A 25216-nucleotide genomic window follows, 5' to 3' on the forward strand; every position below is an offset into this window, starting at 1 on the left:
AAACATGAAAACGATCAATGGGAGAAGAAGAGGAAGAATTAAGCAGTATCCCGTGCCTGATCCCTGAAACTCATCTTTATTTATAGACACGGTCTAATAACATCAGTGTGAAGGACTCCACGTGGTAGTTAACAAATGTCCTTGTTATTGAGAACCTTGTGTCACATGCTGTTCGTAGAAGCACATACAAGAACTGTTCATCTTTAATCTAATCCGATTAATCGCGGCCATCAGTTTTTTTCCCTAAAAGACAGATTTCTCAATAGAAGAGTTGATAATTTTGTCAGATATCCTTGTAGATCACAGAGGACAATTTAAATCACACCTGTTAGAGGGTAAGTAGGAGCACAATCACGTTGCTTTTTATCTGTTAAGCCTTCAGCACCAGTGTGAGATAAAGTCAACCCAAAAGACAGCAGCCTTTTGATTTGGAATGTAGCCAGAATAACATCTGATCTTGAGCCAGGGGGGGGGGGGAGCTCAGAGGTCTGTCCTGATGCCCTGCTACGTGGAGCGCACTACTGTGTGCATTGAAATGATCAGCCATTAACATAGTTACAATGCCTCGGAGGAAGAACACACGCCGCGATACACTGACAGTGAACACCCTAATGTCGGTTAACATTATACAGTACATGCACTATTTTACGCATTTTGAAATTTTCTGTTCTCTCTCTGATCACATTTTTAATTTACGTTTAGACAACACAGTATACAGCTGTTGAGAAATGGCTTAGTGAGATGTAAATTTGCTGCACTTGGATATCAGGTCGACTGTGCATTGAGAGAGGGTGTATTTGCTTGTGGTGTTATTTGAATAAATTTGAATACTTGAATATCAGACGTGAATTCCAAGTGAAATTGGATGTACTGTAATTAAGCAGTTTGTTAAAGCAGGTCTTATTAGACACAAAAATGGGAAATGAGCTGGACCATGTGTTGGTGTGTGTGGACGAATCAATGTGAACTTCTGGATGACAGTTTTTCAAAAAAGACCATTTCTGGAATTTCAGTGTTTGACTGAATGGATTACCTGATTTCCTAGTAATTCCCTCACAGCCCGCAGTCAGTGAATTGTGCAAGAAAAGAACTTTTTGCCGCTACTCACCTTCCACAGACTCAATAAATTAATTACATGGATCTCAACAGGAAATTATTAGTATTGTCCACTGTCAAGCGTAAAGGTTTTGCTACCTGATGTGTGGTTTGTCTTTGTCCTTACATGAAGTCATCTATTAAAGACTGCTGTTATTAAATCACAGGCTGCCCTTCATTGCACTTGATGAAGTTCTGTGTCTTGCATCCTTTCAAATAAAGGCAGCAATTATCTGTACAGACACAGATATATATATTGCATTTATTTCTATTTCTATACATCACTGCAAAGCCTTTCCTTGTTTGCACTCCGCCAGAGTTTCTTCCTCCCGAAACAAGAAGTCCACGTTGTTGATGGATCAAAGCCTCCCAACACCAGTCAAAATTTTCATACTGGAAAAGCATAGCAGCTGCTGTGAAACCACTGGCAGTTTTGTTCTCAACTGTTCATCATCCATTCTCTATCTGTGGCACCCATGTTTAATAGAGTTTCGGGAGGTGATGAGTCACATTATCATCTTAACCCCCTCACTGTTCACTGATTAGTCTGGCAAGTATTTGTTGGCCTCAATCAGTTCTCAACGGCTGTTATCCAGCCTCAAATCTTGTAGTGAACTGAGCTGACTAATCACAGTTTTTAAGGGCTAGGTTGACACAACAAAAATAATTTCAGCTGTACGCAATTCATGAAACATTTTACAGCTGCTCTTTTAAACAATCACGTTCCCTCTTTCCTGGGGAAGTTCCTGAGGTGTACAGCAAGAGATCTACTTTTTTGCTTATGATAGCAACAAACATCATCTTATTTGAAAGGAGTAGAAAAAAGAAGGAGAAATATAAGAAACAGCAACCTACAATGAATGGTTTCACTTTTTTTTTTTTTACCAGTTCCAAACTTCAAAAATTGTGAAGGTGATGTCATAATCAAGACAGGAACTGCGAGCAATTTTACAGTAACTGAACATTATAATATCTATATATCTGAACAACATTGTTCGAGTTTCAAATTTTTCAAACAATCTAAGAAACCTCTTATGAATACTTAAGTGGTTAATAATGACAGACGCATAAGCACTGCATTGTCAAAAATCTAAATGCCAGCTGATCTCCAGCGGTTTCCTCTGAAACAGTAGAAAAAGAGGAGAGACTCATAGGAAGGCTCTGACATAGGAGAAAGACTTTTTAAACAGGAAAAGCAGGGAAGTAGACCGCAAGATAATGACGGACTAAGAGCTGAGGATTTTCTTTTTGCATTCAGCTTCATGCTGGGTGTTAATGGATAATGTGTTGATTTCCACGACTGAAGAAGGTGACCATAGTTTCTGAAAGGTGGAAAAACCTACAAAGCCAGGAAAAGAATTTGTCCTGAATCATGGCGACTTCTTCGGACGCTGTTTGTCATAGGGGTTCACGGCCCTCTCTAACAAGATAACGTGTCAAACTATTTCCTCTGGGGATGACTTGCCTGCTCTTATCAGCTTGCTATATTTCATCAGTTGCCGAGAGCTGACTTTAACTGTTTTCTCTGGGTTTTTGCTCTCTGTGAACCAGAATTATGCTCCTGCAGGAATGCTGAGTTTCCAGGAAAGCATACATCCTTGATGAGGCTTGTCAAAATACACCCCCCCCCCCCCCCGGTCACAGGGGTAAAGAGCCTTGTACACTGTTAAAAAAGAAAAATATGGTTTAACTTGCTTTAGACTGGGATTATGCATCTCTGGGTTAGATTTAAGCAAATATACATGGTGGCCATGTAAATAAACCAATACATCTGTGAAACTAATGTGAAAGAATTTGGATTTATCAATGTAAATGGACAGGACGATGAAAAGATGGGCAGTGATATTAAGTGCCTTGGAGGGGAATTTAGTTTCCTATGCTCCGCTGAAAGATCGCGGTGATTCGGTGAAATGTGCGCACAAACTTTGAGAGAAAAAATAAGGAAAACGCCCCCACTGGATGTTAGATCAACCAGTCTGCTTGCTTGACGAGCAGTTTGACACTATGTGTTGTTGAGATTTGGGAATTGTGTGTGTTGGCTCCATTGCGACCTACAGTTACCCCTAACACCCTTCTCTGTGTAGGTGCACACAGATGTTTACTTGTATCTCTGCAGCAGCATAATTCCTGCTTTAGTTTTTTTTAGCCTCTTGTTTTGTTGGCAAAAACCCATTGTTATTGGATAATATTAGATTATTGAGGTTAATTTGTTATTCCTTAATTATTACTCTCCATATCCCATAAAACGGTTGGTAATTCCTTTTTAAAGCAGAAATACTGTATGTTTACTTTGGAAACAGTCTGGATGGTGACTGTGTGAATTCATACATCCTCTAATAATAATACTTTAGAACATTCTTTTTGAATGCGTCAGTCCTGGTAGCCTTCACATTTTTTCACATGCAGTATATCGATATAACTGTCCTTACCTTAAGGCATATCATACTGTGAGTTATGGAGTGTTAAGCTTTAAGTAGATTTTTCTCCTGTTGGTGCTGCTGTATTGCCTCGGCAGGAGGCCAGTAGCCCTCGGAATACCCCTCATTGCAAAATAATCTTATTTTTTTCTAGACCAGTGAGTCAAGAGCAGTCTGCCTGGGTAAGGCCAAGAATGAGAAAAATCCCTACAGATACCTATCATCAACTCCATTTCATCAGCCAAACTTTGTTTGCTGCACATATTGAACGTAGCGGAAGGACCCACACACTCAAGTAATCAGGCAGGAAAATAAATGTGCAATTTGAAAAACATTATGCCTCATAGCGTGTCTGTATTTCTGTGCATGTTTCAGATGGGAAGGTCGAGGTGACGAAGGAGAGTCTGAAGCTCTGCACCATGGGGCCAGGGAAGGTGTTTGGAGAGCTGGCTATTCTCTACAACTGCACCAGGACTGCCACCGTCAAGAGTGAGTCTCCACTGACACCTGAAAAAAATCTAAAGTGCTTGCATGACTCTGTGTTGAATGTCCACGTTCCCCCCGGTGACAGATAATGTCACCTGTTCACAAGTACATACACAAACACACACAGAAATCTCTTCCCTTGGCTTAGAGGATTATGGGTCTTTCCGCCTCTAAGTTATCAGTCCTACATTGCCACAGAGAGAGGGGCCGCGCCGTCACTGTATGAATGGGTGTATGGAACACAGTGATAGCATTGTTACTCGGTCAAGTTGAAACAAGCCATCAGTCCACGTTTTCACAAGACCCCAGTTAAGTGACTTACGAGACCCCCAGTGAGCTGAATCACAGGGTTTACTGCCTCTGCTCTTTCATGTGTCAAAGCTCCACCACAGCGAACGATGCACAGTGGGTGAGTAGGTGGTCTATCAGACTGGCAATCTGAATAGTCAGCCTAATAGAGTAAGGAGAGGAGACTGAGTAAGGACGGGGCAGATGGTGGGCTGCTCACATATTAGAGAATTAGCGTGTTATAAGAGTGTGTCAGGATGAAAAATGTGTGTTTATCTCAGGCAGGAAATGGGAAATAGCTAGAAATGTGTTTGGGGGGAATAATGAATAGAGAAAAGGTGAGATGAGACGAGAAAGATGAACGCAGTTCAAATTAAAGAGTGTATGTTCCAGCTTGCACTAAAGAACATACTGTATCATGATTCAGTATAATAAGTATTGACCTGGTAAATAATTCCACACAGTGTGAGCTTCTTGATTTTTTTTTCTGTTTCTGGTGAAAATGTAAGCACAAACCAGGACATGAATGACTGCATGAAGGGCAGGGGGCACGCTGGGCCTGTATTTGAGGGCGAGGAGGCGTGAGTTGGAAGTGTGGAGGAAACGGGGTTGATGACGGTGGCAGCGAGGTTGCATGCCCCTTCCTGACCCCTTCTATGTCCCACGATGCCCTACCACTGACCAGCCAACCTGACGCAGCTCCCAGATCCCGTTGCTATGGCAACAAGTTCCCACAGGGAGATTAGCCAACTCCTTTCCCCTTCCCACCGGCGACAGAGTGTCTGTCTTTTTCTTTTGTATATTCTTTTGCCAGCCACCAGCCCATCGGCCCGTACTTCCCGCCAGTATTTATAAGTATATATCAGTGCTTTGCTTTGCTGGTGAGGTGGCAGCTCAATAAAAACTCTGCATGGAGAGAATGACGTAATTGTCTACATGGGCAGAAGTATGTTTACGGCCTAACAGGGTCATTGGCACTGTCTCTGAGGGTGGCTGTCTTTGTTTTAATGTATGTCCCTACACAAGAATGTACCAGGAAATTCAGCTACCACATTGGCTCCAGAGGAGATCATACAGCTACTTGATGAGTGTGCAAGAGGGTTCGGCTTCCTATCAACCAATTTAGATTGATCAGTGTGTGGAACCCTGTAGGAGGATATATCCTCAGTGTAATTCCAATTTACATTGCATGGTCCCTTAAGTCATATGCATGATTAATTACATCTTGGCAGAATTTAGATGATGAACCTACTAATATGGACTCAGAGGAGCTCATCCATAAAGCTGTGCACAGTATCCAACACCATCCTGTGACTGCAAAGCTAACTCACAATATAATGACATTATCGCTAACTGTGATAATGAAGAGATTATTGAAGTCTGTCCCCTATTAAGAAAACACACAATCAAGAGACATTATGTTCAACAACTCATTTAGAAAACCTGTGTGCAGTTATTATTTGAAAACAGTCAGACCAATCAAGAACAACTCAAGGCTTTCTGTCTAGGTAGCTAATACAATGATGGCATTTCCCGTGTTTCTCTTGGTTCAAGAACTGTGGTGCAGCATGCAATGTTATGTGTCACTATGTCATAAAAAAGGGCACAAATTTTTAAAATTTGGCTTGAAATTTTAAGGCAGCATGAAAAAATTTGATTAAATTAGTTCAAAGGAGAGTAATATGAGTTTGAAATGGTGAAGACCAACAGCTTTTTGTCTTAAAACACTGTAAAAGTGAAATTTTTGAATATATTTTATTTTAATTTAATTTAATTTAATTTAATTTAATTTAATATTATTTTTCATTGCTTCCTTCCTATCTTCCCAGCATAATTTTGTTGTTCCATTCATATCAGAACATTATGAAAATCAGACTTGAAAGGGGCTTTATTCTGGTAATTCATCAGTGATCTTTGTGTCTGCTGGCTTTCCAAATCTGTCTTACAACAAAGGGATAACATGACCGTGACAACAATAAAAGTGGACCTAATGTTCACCATGATAGAATATATATCACACACAAAAGTTGTTTGTGAAGCCACACTGGATTGAATGGAAGCCAATGGCAGCCTGGAAAGAAGGAACAAAACAATTTAGAAAATGGTTGCCAGTAATGGAGTATCAGAGATTTACAGTAAAATGTCTAAAATATGCTAATTCACTGCTATAGTCAGTTAAATTAACATAACAATTCACAAAAAGAATGCTCAGTAAAAAAAAAAAAAATGAATCACTAAATAGTACAGATTTCATTCTTAACATTTGAAAAAAAAAAAAATATCAACTATATTGGACCATTTGATGCAAATAAGGGTTTTGATTGGGAAAACGTGCAAGCATTCTTCCAATTACAAAATTTTATAAGGATATATGCAGGGATTAGACAAAATTGCATGCTCTCCAAAATAATACAAGGATTACTTGAATTTGTCTTAATTCTTGCATTTGCATAATTGCAAATTCCCCAGAGGAATTTACAAGGATATTTGTATTCCATCATTTCCCCTGTTGTTCATCCTTTAGATGATTGCGTGTGTAAGCACTTGCTTGCACTCTCCCAACAGAAAATGATCCCATGAAGTAAGTTTGCCCGAAGCGGAGCTCTTCAAGCAGCACTTACTCACTGGCTGTGCAGTGCTCCCAAAAAGCTTCACCTTGTTCACCAATATGTTATATTTAGTTTCAGGATACAGACACTTAAGTGTAGAGTTATCGCCACAGTTCGGGTTTGGCTCTGCCAGTCTTAGCAAATGAGGTGGGACTGTACATGCAGCCTGACAAAATTGTTGGCTGAGACTCAGTTTACAAAAAAGTCCCCTTGCCATCAAATCCACATCACATCATTTTCACATGAAAAGAATCAGGAAGATGCTCGCCAAAGAGAAGCGAGAAAGAAAAGGGTAGGAGTGAGAGACAAAAGGGAGATGTGATCTATGCAGGACAACAGTGACAGCAAAGTGAGGGAGCAACCTCAAGGGAAACAGACAGATAATAGAGGGACAGTGGCCTTCTGCTAATAAAATTTTTTTTCATAGCCTCAAAATGTCAATGACTCATGAAGACTTGGACTTTGGACTGTTATGGCTCGGTCTATTTCTTGAATATACCTACTTAAGCTATGGAATCTACGCACATGGTTGCAAACTTCAAAATCGTGGGAAGGGAGTAAACTTCATAATAGGGCTGCAACTAAAAGTTACTTTCAAGATCAATTAATCCGTCAATTATTTTCTTGATTTAATCGTTTGGTATATAAAAGTTGGAAAAATACCAGAGCAAAAGTCTAAAACTGAAAAATATTCAGTTTACGACGACATAAAACAGAGAAAAGCATCAAATATTTACTTTGGAGAAGTTGTGACTAGGCACTGTCGGGCATTTTTACAAGATGATGTTTCTCATTTAATCAAATATTCAACAAGTTTTCACAAAGAAATTTTAGGCTAAGATCCAGTTATTAGCTTTTTTTCCATAGCTTTAAACCACATCTTTGTGTTTATGAAAAAAAAACAAAAACACACACACACACACACACACACACACACACACACACACACACACACACACACACACACACACACTTTCTCTCTCAGTCTCTATAACTCACTCTCTCACACACATACAGAGAGGATTTTGTATGGTGCCCTCAGGTTTGACAAGCACTTATTTTAATGATGATCAATGTCCAGCATGGGGTGACCATTTTTTTACACTGGCACGTCTTCCCTTTAACGCTCCAATGCACATTCGAGAATTACAGGTTTCAGGAGTTTAAAGGAGCGTGTGTGTGCACGTATTGGGAATAACAAGCATGGCTAAGAAAATGGCTGTATTAAATTTACTGGAATCTAAATGACTTGGGATTAAAAACTAATAGCTGTTGCCTGAAAAGTGAAAGAAGCTTCTATATCATTTGGATGATTAAGGTGACTTGTGATGGGCAGAGCTAAAAGCTTAATTTATCGTTGTCATCCTTTTTTCCTTTTATTTTATCCTTTTGTTTTTTTTTGTTTTTTTTAGTATTAGTAGTAGTTTTTTTTTTTATTAGTAGTTTTTTAGTATTAAGTGGAATTATTAAGGACAGTACAGGAATGTGCATTTCAATATATTGTATCTGGACTGATTCCCTCCCAGGTGTATGTGTAAGATAACTAGGGGTATTTGGAAAGATTTTGGAGTAGATCAGTTAATTTGGAATTACGATATATATCCATATATGTGAATTCATAAGTAAAATAAACACTAATAGGATTAAAAGCCACATGAGTCACAATAAACATTACCTACAAACTACAATTGCCCGTCTCAGTTGTGACACCTTAACACCATATGACGTAATTCAGAATACATGAAAACTAGTTAAACATCCGGCATCTGTCAGTCCAAGTAGTAGTAGTACAACTTCAGACTTCAGCAAATCTACTGAAAAACAGGCCTAGCCGGAACAACAACAACAACAACAACAACAACAACAACAACAACAACAACAATAATTCTTGTATGAAAAAAAAAGTCAATAAATCCACTTTATATAATTAATAGTCTTAATTAACAACCTGTTTTAAAATCCATTCAACGAACACATCTGACATATGAGATGTGGTGTCGAAAGGGTATTTTCATCTCACAGGGCTGTGGGGGTCCCTCTGACTAAAAACATTAGTGACCACTGATGTTCTGTATGTATCTAATGCATCAATATATTTATATTTATGCATTTACATTATATACCATGCATCAGATATCCATCTTAGAGTTGCATTTCCTTTCTCCTAATGATCCCCATTATTTGACATTTATACTTGCTCTCCCCCAGCTAACGTGGACTTGAGATAGAAAGCAAAACACAATTCTTAATAATATAAATTAAGTTTTTCATTAACCGCACATGAAAGCCATCCAAGCCATGACTGAATCTGTACTTTAAGATTACTGTTTTTCCAGAACACGGGGCTGAATTCAGCCCCTTCAAACCCCTTATAGAAAGCACAGGCATTCGTAACTATACACCTTCTGATGCACAAACTCTACGCCTGCATTTTGACAGGTGCCGGTTTAGAGAAACTGTCTTTCACCTCAGCATGCTCCATAGATGAAACATGACAGCTAGCAGAGGGCTAATGTTTTGCAATGCATGGGCATCAGTATTCGCACGCACGCACGCACGCACGCACGCACGCACGCACGCACGCAAACATTACAAAAACAGCACTTCGTGTCATGGTATCACAGAAAGAAAATTAAGTTACAGCAGCAGCATTGTCCCCGAGATTTCTGAGAATGGCCCTTGTAACAGAGTGATAGCTCAGCTGTATAAAAGCCCTTCCTTCCGCTGGGAGTGCGCAAACAGTCATCTTTCTAATCAGTCATTGTGTGCGAATGTGTGAGTGTGAGTGTGTAGAACACCAGGTCTGCTCAGTCTCAGGAATCACCCAGTCCACGGTGCGTGAATGTTATTTGGCAGAAAGAGATAAGTTACAGGTTCAACTCCTAGGAGAACCAGGCACCAAGTTAAACATTATGACCGGTGCGGAAGGCAGAGAATGTAGCTTCTGGTTGTGTTTAAATAATAAAACACGTTGCTTGTAAGACTGTCAGTGTGCCCTCTAACGTATTCTTGGGTCCACTTTGTGTGAGTAGATGTCCCGGATGTCTTCCATTATTATTTCCCTGACTGTTATTCTTGTGTCTGTGACACAGATTATGTAATGCATCTATGCATCATAAAGACATGCAGACTACCTACAAAACATTCTTGCTCAATTGTTAAATTTTTCACACACGATAATAAACTTAGAGATCACCTCTAGCTCTTCTCTGACCCTGCAGTCTGATTCCATGACATCAATACTTTGCCTGCAGGTTGTAAGAGCACCCTAACTAAACTCATTATTACTGCGCTTTTTGAAAGCCAGACTAAGTACTTTCAATTTGCAGTTCAAATATGACTGTTCCCTATAAATTCATCTGAGTGTTAATACACTGACAAACAGCTATGCGCCCTCCACTAGGTTAATGTTTTTGCACGCTAACACATGAAATATATTGGAGTGAGTGAGTAATTAGCAACCCTTAGCAGCTACATTAGCCACATTTAGTATTCAAGCAAACAGCATCAGCCCGCTGATGGTATAATGCAATCCTAAACATTAGTCTGCAGGATCACTTAGCAGCAGTAAGGGCTCCTCCTGTTCCTGTTCCATGAACATTTATAAGCTGGATATAAGCGCTGTTCTCTTCAGTCAGCTAAATAGGTTTATATGGGGGAAAAGCATTGTGCTTTGGTCTCTGCTGCCTGGGGGACATTGCCATTCGAACTACACAACACATTCGTATTTTGCTTGTTCTTTTGCTTGTTCCTGTTCATTGCTTATTTCCATTAAATCCTGGAGAAAACGTTAAGATGATGGAGATTTAACAACACTGCAGCTTGAAATGAAACGATGAATTAGATTCATTGTTGCTAACCCAGGGTGGTTGTGTGTGGACCTAAGCACCATCATTAGGCAGGGCTGGGATGTGAAGTGTTAAAGACAAGGCCTCTTAGAATCAGGAAAGGTAGTGAATGCACTCTTAACAAGGAAAATAGAGATACCAATATAATGTACCGCTGCGTTTTTTACCAATCTTAGGATACTCACAATAATTAGAGGTGCAGCAAAGGGCAGGGAAATGAAAAACTGACAAGGCAGACATACAAATGCAACAAAAAATAAACTTGCTATTGCAAAAATTGGTGAAATGGTAAATGGACTGTACAGTGTATGCAGAGGTTTGGAAAGAACACAAATATCTGAAACTGCATTTTGCACAATTGCACAAAATTTCTAACGACTATAAAAAAAAAAAAAAAAAAAAGCTCACAAATTGGCATCTCATTTGCTGTGACTGACATGTCCATAATGATGTCCCGATATTTTGTTGTACTAGTTAAGGCACCATCAATCTCCTTTCAATACCTCGTGCTGGTGTGTGCAGATGTTTGGGAGAACTACATTGCCATGGAATAAAGGATTTAATTGGATAACCAAAGAAAAATGCAGACAGAGAGACAGAGAGAAGAAGAAAGAATGGCTATAGTAGAGAGAATTCCACTGGGACCGCGTGGTGGAAAATCTTCTGTTTCCATGGCTGCCATGGTAACACTGTGGCTGGAGTGCAGCAAGAAATGTGGTGGTAAAATGGTGATGGTGGCGGGGTTGGTCCTCACCCAGCTGTAAATCGCGGTTGTTGTGCCTGTCACTCCATGTATTTTCATCTGATGCCCGTGTCTATAACTTGACAGTGTGGCTTATTTCAGTTGGATGAAGGCAATTTAATTACTATGTGCTTTTGTGTGTTTGTGCATTTGTTAATGGATGTCCCAGTGTGTGTGTGTGTGTGTGTGTGCGCGTGTTTGGACTGAGGGTTCCTGCTGCTATTGTTGATTCTCAGTTGGAGCGCAGGTGTGAGCCTGCAGCGAGAGGCTCTTCTGGGGCTCTAGGCGGCTTGAAAGGTGAAAACACCTAGAGAGAGGCTACCTCAGACAGCAGCAATATACAGTCAATCAGTAAGAAAACAGACGCGCAGCTGCAGCTTTAAACATGTGCTTTTCTTGGACATTTTTTATGCCAGTATACTCTTGTGACAATAAGGACGGGATAATAACATGAACATGAATTTTCAGGGTGGATGTCAAGATAACTGGGGACAGCTCTGAACTGAAGGATTACTTTGGTATCTTTCTACCTGCTTTGCATTATTAAGGGGAGATTTGTATTGCTTGCCTTTTTGTTACAAATCTGGGAGAAATTTGCGCAACAAAAAAGTCATTTGCTCGTTGTACATGCGTATCAGTGGGGGAAGATGGATCAGGAGGCTTCGTGGAGCTGTTTCTCTTAGCAGTACTTTGAATCAGGTGCTACTTGCCTGGAATCTTATACCCCATTTACACCTAGTAACGTCGTGAATTTTGGACAGATTGAATAACAATCAGATCTTTAAAAAAATACAAGAAGTATTCAGGATAGATTGAAATTCGCTTGCTCATACCACCTCCCAAGACACATTCTAGATACGTTAGGTCGGCATAAATGTATGTCTGTCCGAGTGTGACTACGCCAGCAAGCGATCTGTTGTAGCCTCTACAAGTTAAACTTTCCATCAGAAGGTGCACTGAACTGTCTAAGGTGCTGCTGTGGCTTTACTGCATCCCTGATCAGTTCAACCACTAAATGATCTGTATAGGTGAAGGAGGGCTAGGAGGAAGATTGATAAAACTTGTATCTTGCTCATTTTTCACTAATACAATTTTTTTGTGTTAGTTTACGGATAGTTATCAGTTGGCTAGCTGTCATTGCTTACTATTGATTGTTGTAACTAAGATGCTAAAGTGAAGTTATTTTTCTTTTTGGCATTTTTGGCAGTCTGGATGTGAGACACTTAAAAGGACAAGCGTAAATGGAGCCTCAGAGATAGCTCATGTTGCTTGCGAGGAAAATATATGTTTGCTCTAGCAGCTTATACTGGCAGTATTGCCCACAATATTCCTGGCCCTGGCCCCAAATGCTGCTGACTGCAGAGGCAGCGAAGAGGCCCTGATGTCTGGCACCGCAGAAATACAATTAAAGCAACTGACTGAGAAGCAATGAAATTAATATTAAAATTCTGTTTGCTGACTTTCACCCTTCCAAAACCAAGCTTAATTTCATGCCCCATGAGAAGTGGATGATAGAAAATATCTTAATTTATTCAGTATCATTCCACTGCCGTTATTACATGTAAAGTGTAGGTGAAAGAGAGGGGATGGCCTGTGAATTTTTTAAAATTAGATATCATAAACTAGACTAGACTCAAGGCGTTAGGGTTAGGGTGAGGGTAATCAGTACAGTAACAAGAAAACTAGATTAGCGAAAGTATAGACTTTCCAAGTAGTTACAAATTCCCTCATGCCAGTAGCATCCCTCTCTCCTAAAAAATAAATTTATACACGAGTAATTTGTTGTGCCAAAATATGTCACGAGGAAAGGTATTTGAGTATTACCTGGGTTATGTCACGTTTATAAGACTTGGGAAAGTAAAGGACATTTATAATCTCAGGGCCACTCACTGGTTTGATTATTGTTTGTGTGGTTATACATCGTTTCCTCCTATATTGAACAGTTTCTCTATGGATTTCACAGAAGCTGAGCTGAATGTAGGTCTCAAACATAATTGCCGTTTCTTGAAAAGGAAAAAAAAAAAAAAAAAAAAAAAAGAACTCGAATGACATAAACACATATACATTGATGACTATGTGCACACATGCTGGCATTAAGTCACTCACTCACACAGACACAGAAACATGTATTTATCACATTCTGGCAAAGCAGAGAGGGTATTATCACTCTGGCTTCGCCCTGTATTTTTTGGGTGCTGAGATGTGATTTTTTTCTTTTGTCTCAGTGGGTTGCAAAACATCAGCCTTGACTGACAGAAGGCCTTATGAAAATCAACTATGACACAGCAAGTTACTCCTTGTGGTGAGCTGTAAGAGCTGTAAACAGAAAATATTCTTATGTTTGTAGTAATTTTAGTGTAGACTATATGGATAACTCCTTCAGTAGGATATTGTGTGAAGATATTTAATTTCAGAAACCTGCTGACAAAGTGTGACACATGGTTTTACATTGTTCTCAGGATTTTTAACTACCTTCCGAGTCATTCATTTGACAGATTTCAGTGTGGAGTTCTATTGGTCCACAGAAACCAGCTGTGGTTTCTGTGGACCAGAGAAATGTGTTACCTGGTACAACCTGGATCGAGGCCTAAAAATAACACACTTGCTGACGAACAGCAAACATACTTCATTTCCTCCATTTGATTTTCTACAGCCGGGCAGACTGAAATTTATCAGATTATTCAAACTGATTTCCTCCGTGGCAAATATTTTCTGGTTGATTGTTTGTAATAATGAGGACAGCAAACAATTAAAATTTATCTCACAAACCGCCGAGAAAGCAATTTATGCTGAAAAGGTAATACTTATTCTATTATATAGTGTTCAGAAGAAACAGGCAGTGGACAGCAAAGATGTTTTCCTTATTCCACCTCCATAGGAGTTATCCTTACCATTGACGTCATCAGCTCAGGTAGCAGCACTTACATCACGTCACCATGAAATGAAATCTGTGTATAAAAGAAAAGATGAATTCCTTCTAATGAAAAAGGTTCTGAACAAAGGACAGGAACCTGTTAAACACTGATTGTGATGAATAAAGGCTTTTAAAAAGAACAATATGTTAACAGAGGTTGCCCTGTTTTTATTTGATTTAAAGCACTGTTCTTTCGTTCTTATTCATTTCTGTCTTTTCTTCTCTACCATTCAATAACCCCTCCTCAAAGAGAAATTTTACTTTTCTTCTTGGCCTATGACCCTCCCCCCTGCTTCACTGTTTCAGGTGAAACATTTGTCATTAGGGACACTACATTTTATGAGGGCTTATGTATATTATAATCCATCACTGTAAATATGACTGCAGCAGCATACCCTCTCAACTTCATGTGTCTACATTGGGAGGACTATGAAGACTTGCAGATACATGAAATAAAAAGATGAAAATACACGGTATGTCACCGTATAGCTATTACCATTTTAATTGCTGTTTTACTAATTTATACCCATAATTAAAATACTTTCCCACTAATAAATAGTAGTTGCCTGTTTCACCCATCCACTGGAGGTTTAATATTACTGTGTGTCCTTTCAACCTACACTTAACAACCTCCATCTGTGATGTGCTTCAGTACTACTCAATTCCATAAATTGTGACTCTTAAGATTGGCTGGCTCTCATTCCATTGTACTTGAAAATATATTACCACTATTGTACAGTACCATTGACATGGACCTTTTTTCTTTCTTTCATTAGACTGAAAATGTGGAGTTTAGCCAAAATAAATGGTACGTATGATGTATTGTAGCTTTTGAGCATGGAATTCCTGTTTACAAGCATCCCCTCCTCTTTCGATCTTGTGTTTTATTTATTAATTTTTTTTTAGCTTAGGTTTGGGCATGGCTCTAGGGATAGCATTGTCGGTCTGTCAGCCGGTTGGTTTGTCCACAACTATGGTCTAGACTCAGGTTCCCTGAGGATGAATTCTGTTAACTTAGGTGATCCACTGACATTTCTTCTAGTGCCACCATGAGGTTGTGGTTTAGCGTGAAATATCTTGTCAACTTTTACATGGGTAGCCTTAAAATATGCTACAGATATTCACCGTCCCCACAGGATTCATTCTAATGACTCTGGTGATCATCTGACTTTTACTCTAGTGTCATCAGCAGGTCAAAATTTTCACTTATCCTGTGAAATTTTTCAAAAATATACCCGATTTATTGGCACAAGATTTGTACACACATTTATGTTTCCAAGATGACTTTCCTCTAGTGAAACAATGAAGTTGGCATTTTTGTTTTTTATTAAAATATCTTGACAAATACTGGATGGATTACTGTGGAATTTGGTTCAGAAATTCATGATCCCAAGAGGATAAACTGCAATCACTTTTCCCCTGACTAGTCATAAACCTCATCACCTGGTGAAAAATGTTATTTTGCACAATACTTTGCTTTATCACCAAATACCTGCAAAAGTAATGTCATTCCCATCAGCCTCAGCTGTACTTTGTGTTTAGTGCTAAATAGCAAATTTTAGCATGCTAATGCGCTAAACTAATGTGGTGAACATAGTAAACGTTATACCTGCTTAACATTAACATGCTAACCTTATCATTGTGAGCATGTTATCAAGTTGATGTGAGCATTTAGCTCAAATACGGAGAACAGCTAGTATTTATAACCTTTTTTTTCTCCTTAAACACAATCGAAGCTTAACCATGTCATGTAACATGCTACTACAGAACACTTTAACAACAAATATTATTAAGATCACTACAGAAAATTCAATGAACATTTAATATCCAGGAATTCACATTATAGACATTACCACTGAATATCCCTGTAAATAAATTGTAACAAATACATGGTACAGCCATTTAATAGGTCTTGACCTAGTTTTGTTAAAATAGCTTCAGGTAATGGCAAATGAAAATGATCTTTGTTGTGACAGTGTCACCCATCGTGACTGATTGTCCAGAAAGACAGCACATCCCATCTAGAGAAGCTATTACTTGAATGATGGAAGAAGTAGATGCTATCATGAAGTATTATGAGGTCCACTGAATTTGACTTTTAAATAATAATGCTTTAGTATCCATAAAATTTCAGGGTCCCTGCTCAAAGTGTCATAGTCTAAGATGGAAATAGGGAATGTTTACCACTTGGCTTCAGGTATGAATAACATAACCAACTCTGCAAACACAGAGCGAACTTTAGATGAACCACTCTCCTTTCAGGATAATGGAATACTTATTTAAACCGACCAAACTCCAGTCTTCTAAATGTGTGCATGTTTATGATGAACTTCAAAACAAGATCAGCTGTAATTGATGAATAAAGGTTGGGAGTGAGGTTTGTTAATGTTACATACAGAGATGAGTGGTAAATGGTGTTTTTATCTTGGGACTCTCTGAGACAGAGAAAGCTAAAAGCACGCTTTTAGAAGTATTCCAATTAAATCAGCCTCTGAGAGGAAGTTTCTGACTGAAATGTAAAGAGAGTATCCTGTCTGTGCTCAGTGTTAGATGCATGCATTTAAATATTATGACTCCCATGTCCGGGTGTCTGACCGACTTTAAACTTCACGTTTATTGTTGAGGACCCAAGGAAGCGCAGTGTCGACTGAAGATTTTTGGATAAGCGGTTCATGAGAAACATTAAACTACAGTGGATTAGGGTTGGGGCGACTCATCCACATAACCGACGTCATCAATTAGGACAACGGCACATTGCAATTATGGCTACACCTGGTCAAAGCACTGATTCTCCAGAAAACAAGCTGCAGCTACAAAACCTCGCACAGGATCATCTACAGTGTGGGAGTATTTTTGACAGAGACCCAAGCTCTGCAAACTGGGCATGGCTTATCACAGCAGTACAACTGGTATGCATGGTCAGTTGAAACGAAAGCATCCCAGAGTACTTTGTTTAAGTTGCAGCGACAGCAATACAGCACTGTTTTGTTTACTTTTTATTCCCACGCTAGCATTATATATATGGATTATTAACAGGCGAACAAGTAATTTATGCACTGCAGCTGTTGTGGTAACGTAACGTTAAACCATGCGTCATCTAACCTTGCTATTGTTGTATATTTTCTGTTTACTTTAATGGCCATGTATGAGTGAGAAAATGGCTCAAACCAACACAGGCTGTTTTTATATATATATATATATATATATATATAAATATATATATATATATATATATATATATATATATATATATATATAAAAATATTTTGTCAACGTTAATTCATATAAATGCAATGGACAAAATATTAGAAAAACCTCAGTAAAACTCAGTGCAATTCAACAGCACCAAAAATTATAGCCTTCAATGACAATTAAAATAAGTCAACACCTCTTTCAAACAGATTCAATAAAACCTGAAACTTATAATCCTTATGTAGGGAAGACTTATTGCAGGCCTGTTGTATTATACTGCACCAGATTTATCAAGGTGTATTTAATAAATTGGCAACTCAGTGTATTTGTCACAGCAATCCTTTTGAATTTGTGGTCCAGTATTTTCTGATCAGGTATCTGGCAAATAGGGTCTATTAGGGTCTATTATCATTAATATCATAACACAACAGTGACATGGAAATTGGATGATGATGATTAGCTGATTGAATAAAATATTGAACTATTAATGAGATAACAAGCACATTTTCAATGGGCACTGCACTAGTATTCTAAAACATAAGATGGGTTATGGGTTAGTGTGAGTGAGCATGGTGGGAGGATGGCAGGTGGGATGACGTTAAGTTCAATATTTCTCAAGCAGCTGCTGCTCCAAGTCCATGGACTCCTGTCTCCCACATGGGGTGACCTTTGGCAGAACTGGCATGTGGAGATTGCAAGCCAGTGTTCTGCATTGGGATTCAATTAATCATGCAAATCAAAGGTTGGTTGGCATAGGAACTTTAGAAAGATAATACACATTTCAACGATTGCCAAACATGGTCCAGGGTATGTTTTTGCTACACTGTGTAATAAAAATTTCAAATTAGATCCATAATTAAACAGAGAACTTTTACTTTTTCTTTAGGCTCTTTGACACTGTCTGGTGTAAATGACCTGTCCCACTTTCTCACGCTCTAAAGAGCTCATCCAGATGTAATCAGACTCGGCTGATGTTTATTAATGAGTTAGGGGGAAAGAGATTACACTCTTCCACCCCGCAGCCCTGACTGAAACGCTTTCCAAAACATGACATGTAGGAAGCATGGAAGGAGTAGAGTAAAGGTTACTATGTGGTTTGATGTGTGTATGTGACTGTGTCTCTCAGAGTCAGTGAGAAGAGAGTGGTTGATTTTCTCATTTTCTTAGACATTGCAGGGAAGGAAAGACGGTGGAGTTCAGTTGAAAATGTTAATGACATAAATTAAACATGCAAGAGTAGGCAAGTCACAGATTTGACAGTGGGAAAGGTTTTTGTGACATTACAACAATAATCAAGTGTGAAACCCCAGGTTAATCATCTACAAGTGCTAAAATGATAATTCACAGTCGAGCAGATCATAATAACCAACACAGCACCCAATACACATGTTGATTCATATTTCTGAGGTTTTATGACATATTTTCTTTGCCATGTGACAATGATTTGATTACTGTCATGGTAATGTAAAAGTGGGAGGGGGAGATTTTGCAGAGAACAATATACTGTATTGTGTCAAAATACATATCATCTGACATAATCTTGTTATGGCAGTTTTTTTTTTTTCCCCTCCTCTGGAGAATGTACCTACTGGCACTGCAGTAGGCAGATAATAAAAGCAGATTTTCCCTGCATCTATTATACAAATGAATGTGGAGAAAGAGGGAGAGAGCTTATTTTAGAACGTATTTTTTGTCAAATACTATATACACAGGAATGTACGTTGAGCATTACATTATACTTTGTTTATTCTATGTTGCTGACAAATGTGTTTCTTGTCATCAGAGTGTAAAAGTTTCCCTGCACACTTCACTGCTTGGGACTCCGGTCTAATCTTTATTTAAGTACCACTTTCGTGTAGCCCTGTGGTGCTTTTGGAAAGGAATGTGGATTTTCTGCAGTGCAAATGGCAGATGCTTTATACTTCAGCTGATTCATAATGGGCCCGACGTAGACTGTTCAGAGCCATTTTAAACTCCATTAAAACTTATGGCGCTCACAACAGAAATCAAGATTACAGTCACACAGTGACGCACAAAGCTTTGATGTTTCCAAATTCCACTCTCTCTGGATGTAAACTGTCATGACCAGAGTACAGAGAAAAAAAAATGTTGCTGATCTCATCCTATATTTATATAATTTAATGAGCAAAAATTTGATTACAAGAACAAACACACATAGAGCATTTGAATAATGCCCCAGGCTGAAATTCGGTTACAGTGAATTATGACTTAGCCAAATGAATGAGTGACTCCTTCCGCTACATACATGCTGTGCCCTGCATCTTGTTGGCGACACCCATATGTACTATACATCATCTCTTACTGTTTTCCTCAGGCTTAAACACAGATCTTCTATTTTGGGGCCTGGCATGCCAAGGGAGCTAGTTGTCCAGTTTTGGCAGTATTCACAATAAACACTATTGTGCAACAACATTGATCTGTTCTTACAAATAACTGGGAGAAATTGAAGGGTGAGGGATCGCTGCATCAAGGAGAGGCAAGGAAAGGAGCGCCAATGATAGTAGCCAATGATAATGATAACGAGCACGGCTGCGGGAAGCACGGCAATGAATAGACATCCTTTATTCTGAAGTGGGATTATATTTAATTCAAATGAGGTTTCAGTGGGAAATGGGTATTAAACAGTAGTCAGCAAGGTGTATATGGCCGTAAGTGTGATTTTAATTAATAGAGTAAAATTTAAAATACTAATTGTCAGTTAATGCACTTTACATGCACATTCAGAAATCAGCAATTGTGAAGTTTAAATAGACTATCATAATGTGATTTTTGAGATGTAATGAACAATACAGTGCAACACGGTGGTGACATATGACAAAAATTAAACCACCAGCACCAATTATTCTCTATGTAGTGTCACATACTGGCAGATTGTGGGACAGTGCACGTTAAGACGCCACTTTCACTGCGCCAATAATACCTCAACACTCCCCAATGCTTCTACCTGTGTGTTGCACTGAAGCCATATTTTCAATCTTTTTTAACCTTTTTGGAGGAGAATGGATGCATATATTTTAAGCTTTCCACCACCGTATCTACTCCAAAATTAAAAAGATATGACTGAAATTTGACAAATACTAATATTCATGTTCACAGATGAAGACTGTTGCTTAAAATAACACTGAACTAATCCAGTGCATTTGTCATGTACTACATATGGCGTGCATTACATGAGATGGGCAAGATAGCAGCCTTTACAATATGATGTAACGACAGAACAATGCAGTCTGGAGCAACTGGCCTGCACTATGCTCAATAATAATTTTCCCAAGGGTAGTACTTATTAGGCCTCCGTTGGATTGTACTAAATTGCACAGTTGTTTTTTTTTTTGTCCTACTCCCTGTATATACAGTATACATTGTACATGTTTCATATTGCATGCATTTACAGTTCACCATTGCATGTTAAAGCCTCAATGATCATCCCGCTGGAACAACAACCTCCTCAATTCCTTGCATCCCTCCAGCACATTAATCTGAACCCTCACTACAGGATAACTAGCTCCCTTGGTCTCACCGCAATCTAGTCAAGCCCCCGAATAATACGTTTACCTACTGCAGTGTGCTGCGGGCTCTCTGCATATTTTATTTCCCAGTGTCCCATACTTTCCCTTTTGGTGCCAAAACACTCCATTGCACACTGCACAGTGGGCAACGATGTACAACCTCCCACTCTTGTTGCTTCAGGGTCAAATTAGAAGGCTACTCTAATAATTAATCCCTAGACCTAGCTCTATTTACAGGCTTTATTGGAGGAAATACTGTATGTAATATTGTGGAACATGTGTGTTTGGACTCCGACATCACCGTTACATTTCACAGTGTACAGTTTTCCACCTTTACTCTTGTGTCACATTGCTGCTTAATAGTGTGTATGTGCACATGTGAGTTTCTATCCAAGAAGAAATACTTGTTTGTATGTATGACTGTATGTGCAACTTGTATGTGTATCTCTGATATCCATGCAAGCTTGCACAGAATATCTGCATATCTGTGTATCCAGATGTCTGAGTCTGTAGACATTTTGTCTGTCATGCTGTGTGTTTTGGGGTTCCTGCTCCAGAAAGTCTCTAAGTAAAAACAGTCTCAGGCTGTGTAATGAGGGCATTTCTCCTCTGGTCTGGCCCTATTTTAAAGTGCTGCCAAACTCTTGGTCTGCAAGAACATAGATTTGTGGAGTGCGTTCACTCATTCATGTGTGTGTGTATACACTATGCACATACAGTACGGTATATGAGTGTATGTGTGAACGTATGTGTGTTCATGCAGACAATATTTAAATTAATAGTATTTACCAGATTATCACATTTCAAATCTAACAATAACCATCAATATTTCTTGTTTAACTCTTGATGTCGATCCTAGTCATTATCCTCACCCAAATCTCACTCTAAAAACTATAAAATATTTTCCTGAAAAAATGACAATGGCCCAGAATCACCTTCCTGTGCAAAAATATCCTCACTTGTATAAAGTAAACCTTCGTTCTCACAAGGATTGAAGCAAAAGCTGTTGTGCTGTGATTATTAGCAACTGGGCATTACTTTTATAAAGTGTAGTAATATCAGATATACAGTATTACAGAATGTCCATTAAATTGCAGGTTCAGGCCCAGCAGTCATCCTCATGAAGCGACACACTCATTCCACATTAGCTTCAGGGGTGCTGTTCTATAGTTAAACCTGCACTTTTTTTTTCTAACATTAGTACATATCCCTTTGGCCACAGGGCTCCCCGATGATCTCCAGATATATTTTGGGGTCAGATATAGATTTTCTGTCTTCTTTATTATTACTCCTCACACTCTACCGTAGAAGTGCACAATTGAAGCACTTTAAGTGCCTTTCTCGCAGAAGTGGCAATTGTGAGAAATGCCACAGACATTTTGAAATAATTATCACAAACCGCTAATACCATAGTGAAGCGCTGAAATCTGAACATCACATGTGGCTCAGAAATATGTAGTTCGTATATATTTTGTTATAAAGTTTCTGTCCCAACAACCCAATTCCTTCGGTGAAATGGGTTTGAGTGGTGAAAAATGATGACATTTAGGTCCATTGCTCTGACTACAACCTGCATGGCCTGGTTTCCTGGAGTTAGTTCTTCACAACAGAGGTCTGTTGAGGTGAAACATATTTCGATCGAAAGTGAGTACAGAGGACCTCAGAGAAAGCGCTGTTGAGGCTCAAAACACTGAAAATTGTTCAAGGAGGTGTCAAAGAAGTGTAGCTTAACAGCAATGCATACTGGGTATGTCTTCCACTCATTAATTCTCTGTTATCAGTCTACAATAAGAAATTCACTGCATAACAAAATAAGTTTGCCTGTGGAAAGACACTACGGAGGAAACCGTTGTTCTCGAAAGAAAAAGTAATGCCTATCTAATTGGTGTCTCAAACGACCTGGATATTTTGTGGAACAATACTGTGTGGACAAACAGGACAAAATGCTATATTTAAACAAACAAACAAAAAAAACTATGTATACCAACATTGTGCAGGATTTTCCTAAAAAAGTATAGACTCATACAAAAGTAATCCCTTTCAATCATCACTTAAGACCCACAAGAAGTGCGTGGCAGTGTATTTATCTGCAAAGACCCTGCCCTCTGCCTGTATTTCTTTTATTTTCTTCTTATTTTGCTGTGTTTGGGACATTTCTGGGCTGCAGGGGGTATGTAGCCCCCAGCATGCAGGGGTGTGAGGACAGGACTCCATAAAAACGTAGCAACCAGGTAACATCACTGTCTCCGCTACTCTCCTCTGCTCTCATTCTGTGTCATGGATGTATAAAGAGCTGCAGGTCTGTGTGTCTGTTTGACCGAGGGGGGGACTGAGCCAAATAGACCCAGAGCAGAAAGGCCACATCGGACAGGAAGATGTGTGTGCTTTGGCTGCATTCACACAAAATCAGCAATGCGGCAACTTCCTGCATGGTTTTGTGGAGGTGTGCAGGGGTGTGAGCGTGTTTGTTTGTACTTTAGAACATAACCGCCATGAAACAATCAGCAAATAACATTTTATTTCTCTGATTCACTGCTCTGTTCTTGCTAAAGCCCCTCCCTGTCTTCATTCACTCTCTAGCTCGCTTGACCACTGCTTCTCTCTATCTCTCTCTCTGAGCTGGGGAGGAGGGGCCAACTTTGAATGGTGTGTTTACAAACAGCAACCGACACATCCTGCATAGTATACCTTTAACTTCCATCTACTCCATTGGTAGAAAGTATTATGGTTTGGAGTTGGTGCGTCAGCGCCAACACAGATTGCAATCATTGGAGGAAAAATGTATTCCACATTGTTCCAAGGAAATTTTACAGAAAAAGATCAGGGTAGCTGTTTGCGATTTGGAATTTAACTTAACTTTCGTCACAGTTTGATAATTGCCCTTAACACAAAGAGCAATCAGTAACTCAAGCCCTTTAACTCAAAAAAAAAACAAAACAAAAAACAAAAAAACTTTGGCAAAGTCAATCCAGACTCCTGACCCTAAACCAATTAAAATGCTGTAGCATGACTTGCAACAAGCCATCCATGCAAGGTATTCCAAAAATACCAATCAACTTCAACTGCTGAGTAAAGAGTAATTGTCCAGAATAACTCCTCCCATATAGGCCTGATCAGCAGCTAGAGAAAACAATTCAATGACAATTATTGCCACTAAAAGAGTAACCAAACCTAAAAGGTTCACAGGATTTCTCCACCCCACTCTCTGAACCGTGATTTCAGTACAGAATTGGTTTAAATTCACTCACACATCCCACATGCCATGACGTGACTATGATTCTTCTCACATTTCAAGTTGAATATCAGATGCTTGAAAGTGCATATGACATTCACTGTATTCATGTTGTGCATGAACAAAGCATAAAAAGGTTGTAGGGTATGTATTATGCATATACTGTATGTGCTGTTTTATTATTATGATTGCCTGAGGGTAAAAACATTCTTTCATGACATTGCTTATGTGTATTCTTCTTTCCAGCTCTAACAAATGTGAAGCTGTGGGCCATCGACCGACAATGTTTTCAAACGATCATGATGAGGACGGGTCTCATCAAGCACACTGAGTATATGGAGTTCCTAAAAAGGTGAGGATCCAGCGTAAATGTCCCACAATGACACAGATGCCCTGAATAGGGCTTTGATCTGAAATGCAATGAATGAATTAGCAAAATTAATTCAAGAGAAGATTCCTTACCCCGAATTATTGCAAATAAATTACGTAACTTAACATTAATTTATGGTGTGTCACTGAAGGTGTTATTCATCCAACCAGAAAAATACCCTGCACCTTTATCATCTTTCTTTAACATCCCTATTTGTATCAGAGAGCCCTGCGCCTTAACCACTTCTCTATGGAGAAGCCTATTATCACTTAAAAGGCCTGCAGACTCTTTTTTGGGCCTGCATGGAGTATAGGACTCATCAAAAGATAGAGGGCGAGCAGTGTGTAGTGATCAAGATGCATGAGATGCAATTACAGTATAAATCTGTCTCACCCCCTATCTCTGTTTGACTTTCCTGTTTTTCTATCATCCACTTTGGTCTTCATCAAGCCAATTATGAAAGCTATATCACATCTTCCCTATATTACATGTGGCA

The 25216-nt window shown here is 39.0% G+C and overlaps 1 protein-coding gene across 2 annotated transcripts in view; it reads left to right on the forward strand.

Annotated features, from left to right (window-relative positions):
- The window catches only part of LOC120796378 (cGMP-dependent protein kinase 1-like), a 77070-nt gene that overhangs the window by 22090 nt on the left and 29764 nt on the right, over positions 1–25216 (forward strand). For both annotated transcript variants that reach the window (XM_040139168.1, XM_040139167.1), the window contains exons 3-4: positions 3888–4001; positions 24597–24702. In XM_040139168.1, the coding sequence (XP_039995102.1) occupies positions 3888–4001; positions 24597–24702 (220 nt within the window). The remainder of the gene's footprint in view (positions 1–3887; positions 4002–24596; positions 24703–25216) is intronic.

This window comes from Xiphias gladius, chromosome 11 (genome assembly GCF_016859285.1).
Source record: "Xiphias gladius isolate SHS-SW01 ecotype Sanya breed wild chromosome 11, ASM1685928v1, whole genome shotgun sequence".
In the NCBI taxonomy this organism is placed as follows: Eukaryota; Metazoa; Chordata; class Actinopteri; order Istiophoriformes; family Xiphiidae; genus Xiphias; species Xiphias gladius.